Source organism: Panthera leo, chromosome C1, assembly GCF_018350215.1.
Source record: "Panthera leo isolate Ple1 chromosome C1, P.leo_Ple1_pat1.1, whole genome shotgun sequence".
NCBI classification, from domain to species: domain Eukaryota; kingdom Metazoa; phylum Chordata; class Mammalia; order Carnivora; family Felidae; genus Panthera; species Panthera leo.
Window position 1 is genome coordinate 182,865,322 of NC_056686.1, and position 13,087 is coordinate 182,878,408.

At 34.5% G+C, this 13,087-nt stretch overlaps 2 protein-coding genes across 5 annotated transcripts in view; one reads left to right on the plus strand and one right to left on the minus strand.

Moving 5' to 3' along the window:
* MARS2 (methionyl-tRNA synthetase 2, mitochondrial) overlaps positions 1-1,790 on the plus strand; it is a 39,575-nt gene extending 37,785 nt beyond the window's left edge. For both annotated transcript variants that reach the window (XM_042949597.1, XM_042949598.1), the window contains one exon: positions 1,600-1,790. The gene's annotated coding sequence lies outside the window, so the exon portion shown is untranslated. The remainder of the gene's footprint in view (positions 1-1,599) is intronic.
* The window catches only part of BOLL (boule homolog, RNA binding protein), a 43,547-nt gene that overhangs the window by 17,301 nt on the left and 13,159 nt on the right, over positions 1-13,087 (minus strand). For all 3 annotated transcript variants that reach the window (XM_042949617.1, XM_042949615.1, XM_042949616.1), the window contains exons 6-10: positions 12,433-12,560; positions 6,025-6,096; positions 3,810-3,857; positions 2,664-2,792; positions 872-970 (exon numbers count right to left, since the gene is read on the minus strand). In XM_042949617.1, the coding sequence (XP_042805551.1) occupies positions 872-970; positions 2,664-2,792; positions 3,810-3,857; positions 6,025-6,096; positions 12,433-12,560 (476 nt within the window). The remainder of the gene's footprint in view (positions 1-871; positions 971-2,663; positions 2,793-3,809; positions 3,858-6,024; positions 6,097-12,432; positions 12,561-13,087) is intronic.

Consider the following 13,087-nt stretch of genomic DNA (forward strand, 5'->3'; position numbering starts at 1 on the left):
CATGGGATGGCTCAGAAGCATAAATATGACTGTGAAATAGCTAATCTCCATCATTTTGTCATAGAATATGCCTACATTCCTTACCAAAGTACACTGCAAGCAAGATTCATGTTACCATCACAATAGTTAATCAATCTGTGATTCTTCACTTAGAGATGTAGTCCCAATTCCCCAAGTAATGATGAAGAGTTTCAATAAGAAACTTTTATTGAAGGTCATAAGGGAATAAGAAGAACTTAGTTGAAATATATTGACTATATCCATGCATCTAACTAGATTCCCACTCTTTGGCATGCATCTGATTTAGGATGCATGAGCAGTTCCCAAACTAGCTGAATAGGTTGTTAACTGTTTTTATCTCCCCATATAAATGCCACATTCCATTAACACACATAACCAAAATCTGAGTATATGAAATATCTAGGCAAATTCAGTGAGACAAAAAGTAGATTAGAGGTTACCAGGGATTTGTAGGGAGAGAATAATTGGAAGTTATTGCTTCACGGGTACAGATTTTCTATTTGGGGTAATGAAAAAGTGTGGAAATAGATAGTGGTAATGGTTGCACGGCATTGTGGATGTAATTAATTAACACTTAGGTGTACACTTAAAATGGCAAATTTTAAGTTATATGTATTTTACTACAGTAAATAAAACATTTTTGACCATGTATGGTTTATAACTTGTTCAAAACTAATAAATAAAAATTATAATTTAGAATTGTACATCCTTCACATGAAAAAGTTCATTAATTCTGTTCTTCTGATCACAAATGTGATCTAAATATCCAAAGTTGTTCCTTTTCAGAAAATAAATTTGAAAAACTTGAAATGACTGAAAAAACACCAAAAAATCAAAACAAACTTCTTACTTTAATTGGCTCAGGCTGCATCACAGGTGTAGGCATAGCGATGGCACTTGGAGCATAAACCTGGTGATATGTTGCTTGAACTCCATGATCAGAATACGGCTGTTAACAAAAAAGGAAAAAAAAAATTATTGCCTTTCATTTATTAATTCAAAGTATTTATTCAGCGTTACAATGTACAGGAATTTTGCTACCTAATAGAGGAACACAAATGAAAAACACACTCTCTATCTTTAATTAATTTATAGACTGATTGGGGATAGCTGAGTAGCCAAAATTACCATAAATCCTATGAAACGTATAGGAGAAAAGAAAAGAACTACTTGATTTAGCTTAAGAAAGTCAGGGAGGTAGTCAGGAAAAGTTTTCTAGTGGAATTGATGCTTGAATTTGAAGAATTAGGGAAAGAAGATGGGAATAGTATGTACAAAGACAACTAAGAACACACCTCACTTCTCCAGGTATGCAAGAAGAAAAAGCAAATTATGTACCAGGGAGAAAATCAGGCTGGCTTCAAACTTCTTAACACCAGAGAAGAGTACACCAGAAGTTCTATAATTAAATAGTGTTGTTAAGGGTTGAATTGTGTTCCCTCAAAACTTCTGTTTTGAAGTCCTAACCTCTATTACATCAGAGCGTGACCTTATTTGTAGACAGGGTATTTATAGAGATAATCAAGTTAAATGGACATTAAGGTGGAACCTAATCCAGTATGACTGCTATCCTCACAGAATCGAGAAATTTGGACACAGAGACACAAAGATAATGTGAAGACACAGGGGAAAGATGGCCATCTATAAGTTAAGAAGAGAAGCCTGAAACAAATGCTTCCCTCATGGCCCTCAGATTGAACCAATCCTGCCAACATCTTGGTCTTCAACTTTGAGTCTCTAGAACCCTAAGACAATAAATGTCTGTTGTTTAAGCCATAATTTGTTGTACTTTGTTCTGGCAGTATAATGTAGCTATTTTATAGCTAGTGTAACTGTCTTTCAGATTTATAGACAACAATATTCAACAAACAAGTATGTAAGAAATCTCTTAAGAGAATGTAACAACCACAAGCTTTCTTTAACAATGAGTTCTTGAAGATTCAGTCAACCAGGTGATGGAGGGTAAGATGAAAAATGGAGAAATCCTAGAAGTAGTGATAGTAACATTAAGATCCAATTGTGGAAATTATTGTTCCAGAATGTCATCATAATGTTATAAACATTAGTAATATAAAAAAGTAATATAATACACTCTAATTGGGAGGTGGGTGTTAATTTTCTAATCTTTCATAACACTGATTTAAAACATACCTGTACAGTTCCTGGCACATAGATGGTAAGGTAAGTAATGATTTGGAAATGTAGTTTAAAGACACTGAACATGATATTTACAATTTGTAGTTATGAAGTATTTTTGATTTACATTTTAAAGGAAGATTTTTTTTAGATTATTTTCTTCTTTAATTTTTATATGCTTTTAATTGACAGAATGTTAGTAACAATACAGATTGACAGGCAAACCAAAAGAAAGAGAAGTATTTGGTACCTTACTCTTTCAAGCAGATCAAGTCAGAGATTAGCCTAGTACAGTGAACAGCTAATTTCAGAAATGGTTCAGAACTAGTTAATGAAGAAGTCTAAGTTGGAGCATTCTTAGATATTAAAGAGGAAAAGATGTGAATAAATCAAAGAAAAAAGATATGCAGCTTCCATGAGGGTCTTAAATATCTTTAGAAAAGAAAAAGAAATAAAATATAACGATGAGGTAGTTATAGGTAATTTACTTTGAGACTAATACATACCTCTGGAACTGAGGCTTCCATCAGAGAAAGTGGAGGAGGGACACATCCACCATCTTGTGCGATTTCCACCGGTTGATAAATAACCTCAGAAGGTTGCAGGTATAAGAATGGAGCAGAAGATGCAGGAGACTAAAACACAAAGCCATATTTCCAAGTCAAATATGATTCCAGTTAAACCAAATAACTTACCCAACAGATGACAGAAATATTTGTTTCATAATTTGCGGAAGTTCTTTTCCAAGAATAGAAGTATCTTAACAACAAATAAGGAGTTCTTGGTTATTATAAATTCCAATTGTGTAGATGTGATCAAAGAACTTTATCACTGGTAAATACTAAAGTTTCTTAATGCTTCAGAACCTCATTTATAAATTCAGATAATAATGATATTAAGATCACTATTGAAGGTTGTAATAATATAGCTTACAGTGTTTAAATTGGCACAGATACCTATTCTCAGCTTTGTGACTTCACATGGGAATGCAAAATGTCATTAAATAGTCTTTTTGGTGGTATACGGTTTGTATCAAAAATTGAGAAATGGAATTTTACTAAGGAGCATAGTCAAACTGAAGAAAAATTTGAAGTAAAACTGGAAAAATGCTACATTTCCCCATAATATTAATAATAAAAAGTAGGGGCGCCTGGGTGGCTCAGTCGGTTAGGCGGCCGACTTCGGCTCAGGTCATGATCTCGTGGTCCGTGAGTTCAAGCCCCGCGTTGGGCTCTGTGCTGACAGCTCAGAGCCCGGAGCCTGTTTCAGATTCTGTGTCTCCCTCTCTCTCTCTGACCCTCCCCCGTTCATGCTCTCTCTCTGTCTCAAAAATAAATAAACGTTAAAAAAAAATTAAAACAAAATAATAAAAAGTAATTTTGCATGTTTATATAAGTACTCACTTTTTAATAAAATGCTTTCACTAACACAATCTCATGTGATCTTCACAAAGATCAGGTAAACAAACTTACAAAGGTATGGTATCATTACTTCCATGTTACAAATGGGGAAGCTAAGAAATATAGTAATTAAATAAACTGCCACAGGTATCACAGTTACTAAATAGAAAAGGAACATCTCAAATCTAGTTCTCCTGACCTTAATATTCATATAGTCTTCATAAAAATACAATTAAAAAAGTTAATATTTACCTGAGGAACGCCCCACTGCCACTGTCCTGGTAGGCACTGTGCAGGGGCCTAAAATGAAAAACAGAGACAAACCCACCCACATTATAAACAGGGGTCAAAACTGGATATCTACATGCAAATAGAATGAAGTTGGATCCCTACACCTGAAACTATATACAAAAATTAACTCAAGTTGGGTCAAAGATCTAAAAATGTAAGAGCTAAAACTATAAAACTCTTAGTAGAAAATATGTGTAAATCTTTGTGGGTTCGAATTAGGCAATTAAAAAATATATATATGACATGTAGCATTCTTTCTCACCCCCTGACACTTTAAAAGCACTGGGTTGAGCTTTTCTTCCTTGACCCTAGATAAAAATTAGGACAGAGCACTTCTTGGGGTGTGGCAGATTCCAAATGTGGACTCTCTAGTTAGGTAGTTTACTGGATTCTTTGGTGATCTCCCTGCTGAGAACTTCTAATTACATTTCTAGCCCTTGATTCTAGAAGTCTATTTCACACATATTCTTTCTTTATTGGGGTCATCTTAAAGTTTTTTGAAAAGGGTCTCTTCTGTGAGGTTCACATCTTGCTCTTGGGACATATAAACCTTTCTTGTTGTGAGTAAAAGTTCAACACATTCCCACTGTAGCCTTCTCTCCAGGCTCTGCCTCCAGAGACTAGTTCAGCTGCTTCTTTGGACTTTTTCAGTCCAAAGTCAGGTGCATTAAGCTTTCTTAGTCATTCTCTGATGTCCTCTTTACTTGGTTGAGAAGAAGGGGAAATGCCATAGCATTCTAACAACTCTTTTATTCAAGAAAACCTTGCTACCAATCTCCCTCAGCAATCTCAGCTTCCCCTCATTGTGTTCAAGGTGGACAATAAGCTAAGGGTCCTCAAACTGGTTTCACAATATTTGGCTGGTTGTGTTAAAAGCTGTGGTACCCAATGTTTTGTCTTTGAGGCTTCTGCTAAACTTTTGAGGCAGCTTAGAAAAAGTGATACCACATATGTATTTTAAATATATGCCATTAAGTTATTTTCATATTTAGTAAATGAAGGAAATACTTTAGATATTTTATATTTAGCATGCTAATAGAATTGATAACTTTATTTAAAAATAAGCAATATAGCATAATAATATAATGTACACTAGAGTGCCTGGGTGGCTCAATTGGTTAAGTGCCAGACTTCAGCTCAAGTCATGACCTCACAGTTTGTGGGTTCGAGCCTCACATCAGGGTCTGTGCTGACAGCTCAAAGCCTGGAGCCTGCTTTGGATTCTGGGTCTCCCTCTCTCTCTGCCCCTCCCCTGCTTGCGCTCTGTCTCTGTCTCTCTCTCAAAAATAAACATTAAAAAAAATATAATATACATTAACATATGATAATATAACAAATTTAAATAAATTTAAATTTTAAATTCTATCTAAAATAACCCTCCCTCCCAAAACTGAGTCTAATACTAAAAAGAATTCCAGTAAACTTAACACTTGATGTGGGTGTATTTTAAAAGTTAAAAAAAAAAAGAAAGAAACAAATTCTCTTCCAATATTCCAGAAGTAAGAAAGAATGTGATTTTATTTGTGAATGCTATAGATCAGAGGTTGGAAAGTAAAGGGCCAGAGAGTAAATATTTTAAGCTTTGCAGTCCATAATATCTCTGTTAGAACTACTAAACTCTGTCATTGTAGTACAAAAGCAGCCAGAGACAGTATGTAAACAAATACAAGATATGTAATACAAATACAAGATATGTAAACAAATCGTTATTTGCAAAACACCAAAATAGTCTGGCATTATGGATCACTTATCACCAATCTCCCACAGAATTAACAGAAGAGTGTTGGTTAACTAAAAGAGGCTTATTTTAATATAGATTATGTTAAATATAATAGCAAGGAAGTAATATAATGTTAACAATAACATTAAAAAATTAGCCTGTGACCCTGAATGTGTTATCTGTATGTTGCTTTGGGAATTTCTAAAGACTTTTGAGATTAAATGTTAGCCAAATGGAGCAAAACTGACCTCATTACATTTGGTTAAATGAAGCAAACATTCTACCTTCTTGTATGATATTGTTTAGTTCCCCATAAGAAAAAAAACCCCACTGTTATCAAGGCTTAAGTATCTCATTTTAATTACTAGAGTTATTGCATGAGAAAGAATACAATGAAATTTACCCCAAAAGGACTGAAGGTATTACAGAGAATTTTAATTGTAATTTCATGTTTACCTGATAGTGATACGCAGGTTGCTGATAAACTGGCTGAGCTACCATCACAGGGGAACTAGATACAGAACGTGACTATAAGAGGAAAAAAAAAGTGAAAAATTATTTTAGGCCTAAGCAAAATTCTTTAAAATAGTTATTACAAAATTTATCCCGAATTGTTACCTAAACCCAGTCAAACTGTGGTCTATGATTGGAAATGTCATTTTTCTACCTGTTATTGATAGAATTACCAACCCCACTTAAGTCTACTAAAATCATCACAGTAGTCCCACTTTTATTTGGTTTCATGTCCATGGTAATGCTAAAACCACCACCAGAAAAGTTGTTTCGTCCAGACTATAAAAATATGGTTCTAAGAGAATTTTTTAAAAGAAAATGGCAGCTGGACTTAAGGTGATGATGCCTATTTCCATCATGAGACCAGCAATAGATAATGTTAACATATAGAACTGAATGAATAATCACATCTAATTTTGCCACTGATTTCCCACTACTTACAAATAATTAAATCTTATTCCTTTGTTATACATTTAATTAAGGCAAATACATTTCTTATTGAAGCATTTATCAAATTCTGTTTTATTAATTTGACACTTAAATGAGTTAATCATCCGGGGTGCCTAGGTAGCTCAGTTGGTTAAGCGGCCGACTCTTGATTTTGGCTCAGGTCATGATTTCCTAGTTCGTGGGATCAAGCCCCACGTCCAGCTCTATGCTGACAGTGTGGAGCCTGCTTGGGATTCTCTCTCTCCCTCTCTCTCTGTCCCTTCCCTGCTTGCTTTCACGTGCACATGTGCTCTCTTTCTCTCTCTCTCTCTCAATTAATAAACATTAAGAAAAAAATAAATGAGTTAATCATCCAATAAACTTCAAGTGATTTCTCTATGTTTGAAAAAGTACACATAATACTTAATTATTCAAAGTAATAGAGTAAACCCAAAATTAGGTTATTTAAAATCAGACTAATAAAACAGGCAAATTGTATTACAAGATAGTTAAAATAAGCTTTAACGATAGCAGTTACAATTCAGTTTCCAATATGGGATCTAACTTATGTTGTTTTATTTTAATTCTCACTGTACCACCCCACCCACAAAATGAAAAAAGTATCATTGTACAATTTTCAGACTATCATGTTAATAAAATTGTAAAGAGATTAACATTAGAAAATAATAATGTAATTTACTATATTAATTTATTTAATTTCTAATAACAAAGGGGGAAAAATCTCAGCAGACATAGAAAAAGCATTTGTTAAAATTCAATACCCCTTATGCTAAGCGAAATTAGTCAGAGAAAGACAAATAACATATGACTTCACTCATATGAGGAATTTAAGATACAAAACAGATCAACATAAGGAAAGCATAAAGAATATAAAAACAGGAAGGAGGATACAACATAAGAGACTCTTAAATATAGAGAACAAACAGAGGGTTGCTGGAGGGGTGGTGGGAGGGGGAATGGGCTAAATGGGTCAGAGGCATTAAGAAACCTACTCTTGAAATCATTATTGCACTATATGCTAACTAACTTGGATGTAAATTAAAAAATAAATAATTAATTAAAAAATAAATATGTCTGGGGTGCCTGGGTGGCTCAGTCGATTGAGCATCCGACTTCAGCTCAGGTCATGATCTTGCAGTGTGTGAGTTCAAGCCCCTCTTCGGGCTCTGTGCTGACAGCTTGGAGCCTGGAGCCTGCTTGGCATTCTGTGTCTCCCTCGCTCTCTGCCCCTCCCCCACTCATGCTCTCTCTCTCCCTCTTTCTCTCTCTGTCAAAAATACATAAACATTAAAAAAATAAAAAAAAAATAGATATGTTTAAGGAAAAATATTCAATACTCTTTCATGATAAATTTAATACTCTTTCTTTCTTAGCAAACAGAATGTAAAACACCTTTCTTAATTGATCAGGTGTGACTTTGCCCCTCTAGGGAACATTTGACAATACTTTTGGTTTTTATAGATGTGAGGAGGCTAGGACACTGCTAAACATCCAATGTACATGACAGCCTCCAACAACAAAGAATCATCTGGCCCCAAATGTCTGGTGCTGAGGTTGAGAAACCTTCGTTAAATCTAAGATTATCTTCCAAAATCTACAGTATATGTATACAAAACTTAATGGTGAATCACTGAACTTGTTTCCTTTTTCAAGGACAAGGGCATGTTGTTATATAAATACTGTAGCAGAGACAATGCCAGTGCAATAACTCAATGGGAAAAAAAATGAGAAAAGAGCAGAAAAAAATAACTATACTGAATAATAAATGATTGTCTATATAAGAGTTTTGAAGGATTACTGATAGAATATGAACACTTAAAAATCAAAAGCATTACTACCTATGAGTCTCAACCTATTAGGAAATGTGATTAAAAAAATGTCATTCTTAAAATCAACAAAAACCATAAAGTACTTAAGAATAAATCCAACAAAAGATGTACTAAACTATTTCCCGGAGAAAGAAAATTTTGTGGATAGATGGAAATAAAAAACCTAACGAAATGTTTGTGGATGTTAAAATTCAGTATTATACACAAATTAATCTACATATTTAATGCAATTATAATAAACACCCAACAAAGGCTTTTCACAGAATTGAACAAGCTGGATTATAACATTTATATTTATAAAAATGAAGACTTAAGGATAGATGAGAGACACCTGAAGAAAAAAGTGATAGGGTTGCCCTACCAGATTTTAACTAGTTCTAAAGCAACAGGACCTAAAAGAGAATTGGGCAGGGCAAACAAATACACCAGTGGAATAGAACTGAGAGCCCAGAAGAAGACCCCACTCCACCCACACCCCAGAAATGTGGCATTTCACAGAGGATTCATTTCAAAACAGTGGAAGATGATGAATTAGTCAATATATGAACTCCAGATTTAAGATCTAGATGTGAAAAACAGCAACACTATAGTATTTTACAAATAAAATATAAAATATCTATATTTGAGTAATAAGGAAGTGTTTTTTTTAATTAAAAAATTTTTGTTAACGTTTATTTTTAAGAGAGAGAGAGAGAAACAGAGAGAGAGAGAAGAGAATGAGCAGAGGAGGGGCAGAGAGAGGGGGAGACACAGAATCCAAGCAGGCTCCAGGCTCTGAAGCTGTCAGCACAGAGCCTGACGTGGGGCTCGAACTCATAGACTGTGAGATCATGACCTGAGCTGAAGTCAGATGCTCAACCGACTGAGCTATCCAGGCGCCCCAGGAAGTGTTTTGGTTTTGTTTTTTTTTTTAAACAAGATACTAAAAGATGAAGCCATAAAGGAAAACATTAATATATTTTTTAACATTAAAAGAACTAGCATGTGACAAAGACAAAACTTATAAAGTTAATGGACAAGCCACAAACTAGAACTCACAAAATTCATACATGAACTCAAGAAAAAGACAATAATCCCCAATGGAAAAAAATAAGTAACCCCACTGGACAAAGGATATGAAGAGGCACCTCAGAGAAGAAAGTAGAATGGCAAATAAATACATGAAATGTTAAATCTTACCAATGATTAAATAAAAAAACAACATACTATTTCATAATAACATTGGCAAAAATGTAAAATTAAAGGGTTGGCAGATTATGGAGAAATTGCAGCTTTCATAAACTGTAGCTAAAGTGTATATTTGGAAAGCCATTTGGCAACATTTAGTCAAAGACGTTTATACTTTATAATGTGAAATTTTACTTCTATGCATATATTGTAGCCTAGACCAAGTTAGTGTGGTAGGGGCCCCTCCCTAAGGAGAGAAAAAAAAAAAAAGAGAGAGAGAAAAGGAAAAAAAAAACACAAAAAACAAGGTAACCTGGCTATGTGTCTATGTGACAACATCCCTCATGACGTTGTAAACTGAGAACACTTAATCAGACTACATGTGTGTGTATGTTACCATATATGGGAGACAAAGAAATAGAAAATGCATAAAAAACCTATGCTACATGATGTTTGGCGCTCAGTTTTTTGGGTATGAACCCAACTGAGTGGTGCTGGCACGAATAAAGTTGCTTTCTGGAAATTAAAAAGCCTCGGTGCCACGACTCTGTGTGAGAATCCTGCTACAGCAGGAGAATACAGAATTTTTCCAGTGGTACATAAGCATGAATAAGTTTAAGAGTATTAATTTTTTTCTTGTAAGTTTATTTATTTATTTGGAGAGAGAGGGAGAGAGAACGTGAGTGTGTGAGCAGGGGAGGAGAGAGAGAGAGGGTGAGAGAGAAATCCCAAGCAGGCTTCGCACTGTCAACACAGAGCCCTACGTGGGGCTTGTACTTACAAACTGTGAGATTATGATCTGACCTCAAATCAAGAGTCAGATGCTTAACCAACTGAGTCATCCAGGTGCTCCAAGAGTATTAATTTTTAGATCCTAACATATGTACTCCTTCCTGATTTGATCTGTGAATGTGTCTGTGTACTATGTGTCTGTCTTCTTTTCATAACTCTCCTTTCACAATTACCCTTCTCCTTCACAATGAAAGACACACTTCTCAATCATCCTGGATCTGTTATAGTGCTTTGTTCTGGAATATAAATACCAACAGAGCATGAAACAATTCAAGAAGGCAATGCCCTTAAAAAATAGGAGATAGCAAAGCAAAAAGAGTTTATATAAGAAATAAATATTAAAGAGGAGGAGTGCCTGGGTGGCTCAGTTGGTTAAGTAACCGACTCTTGATTTTCACTTGGGTCATAATCTCAAGGTTGTGGGACTGAGCCCTGTGGCAGGCTCTGTGCTGACAGCTCAGAGCCCGCTTGGGATTCTTGCTCTCCTGTCTCTCTGCTCCTCCCCTGTTGTCTCTCTCAAAATAAATAAACTTAAAAAAAAAAAAAAAGAAATATTAAAGGGGAGATGGTCCCTTATTTCATCGAGGGAACAAAATAAGTTACATGATCGTCACAGGAATACATACTAACTCATTCATTTGAACTTAAACATTATAAAAATATTAAAGGTCAGAATTTTCTAATAGAAACAAAGTTTTATTTGGCTGACTAATTTTGTTAACTGAGTTCTAGAGCAGACATTTTCCATCCTTTTTTTAAAAAAGATTTTTTTTAAGTTTATTTATTTTTGAGAGAGAGAGACAGAGAGACAGAGAGACAGAGCGTGAGAGAGAGAGAGAGAGAGAGAGAGAGACAGAGCGTGAGTGGGGGTGGGTGGCAGAGAGAGAGGGAGACACAGAATCTGAAGGAGGCGCCAGGCTCTGAGCTGTCAGCACAGAGCCTGAGGTGGGGCTCAAACTCACAGACTGTGAGCAGTCTGGGGCTCACTGGGGCAGAGCAAGAGAGAGAGAGAGAGAAGTAAGGCTTGATCCCATGACCCTGGGATCATGACCTGAGCCAAAATCAAGAGTCAGCCCCTCGACTTAGTCACCCAAGCATCCCACAACACTTCTTCTTAAACGAAATATACAGCTACAAAGTTTTATAAAAATGTATCTAAAATAAATCTATAATACTCCACAATATATAATATTCGTACATTATTTAAAATTTCAGGGGCTCCTGGGTGGTTCAGTTGGTTAAGTGTCTGACTTTGGCTCAGGTCATGATCTCACAGTTTGTGAGTTCAAGTCCTGTGTCAGGCTCTGTGCTGACAACTCAGAGCCTAAGGCCTGCTTCAGATTCTGTGTCTCCCTCTCTCTCTGCCCATCCCTTACTCACACTCTGTCTCTCTTTCTGTCAAAAATAAGCAAACATTAAAAAATTAAAAAAAATAAAATTATGACAAATTTAAGGTGTCAACTTAAAAATGAGTGAGACTATTTATAATTTTTCAGAAAATTTTTAGAGGCTGTAGAAGAAAAAACTTTGAAGACCACTTTCCTAGACAAACTCTCACACAATACATACAAGAGCTAGATGTTCACTGCACTCTTGATTACAGAAAAAAAACTTAAAATGTCCATCAATAGGGGAATATACACTGATATAATGGAATATTATAAAATATTAAAAGTGAATTAGATATACTAGCATCAGCATGGTTTAATCTCTAAAAAATAATGTTGAATAAAAAAACTAGATTATTTACATAGTGTTTAAAAACCACCCAAAATAATACTACCTATTGTTTAAGGACACCTACATGTGTAGAAAAACCATAAAATGATAGGAAAGACATTCTGGTTATATATTCTGGATATATCTGAGGAGAAAAAGAGAGTAAGAATGTGGGGGCAAGGAGACTTTACCTGAATTTCTCATATTTTATTTCCCCCTATTAAATGAACTTAAGTAAATATGGCAAAATGTTAACATCTGTTAAATTTAAGTGGTAGCTACATGGCGATTATATTATTATTCGTGCTTGTCTGTGGTTGAAATATCTCAGAAACAAATATTTTACAAAATCAATAGAATAGATGGAAAACCTTCTAAGATGAAAATTACTTACAGGCCAAGGTGGTGGAACAGAAGTTACCTCTGGAGTATGAAAATAAGCAACACCATTATGATAAGTGTAAGGATATCCAGTTGAAGTTGTTAGATACATTGTTCCAGCTGCAGGCATTATACTGGAACCTAAAGCAAAGATTAAATAATAACAATAACTAAAATGTTCAATTTTCTTTTAAAATGGTAATTTCTGAACATTTGAAAATGTTTATCTTAACACACCTATATAGTTATGGTAAAGATTGAATGTTGCAAATTAAAAAAAAATTCCATACGTTAAAGTATCTTTGAAATATATGTTTTCAAACTTACTATCTTAGAGCTTTTATTACTTTAAGGTGAATAAGAGAAAAAGAAACAAGTTCAAAAAAGAATACTAAAAATTCATTAACTTAGATTTTAGTACCAATGTAACAAAACACAAAGCTTAACAATTTAAATTATTATCAGCAAGGCCATTATTTTTATAAATATAAATTATAAAGTTAACTGAAGATTATAGACACTATAATAAAGTTCCTAAGACCTTAGTAAGACCTTTTATTAGTAAAAGGCCAAAGATGATGAAATCAGTGAGGCTGGAAAAGATTCCATACTTTCCTGAAGGGATTTTGGTTTTACCCCACAAATTCTTTGGATCTACTCTCACAATA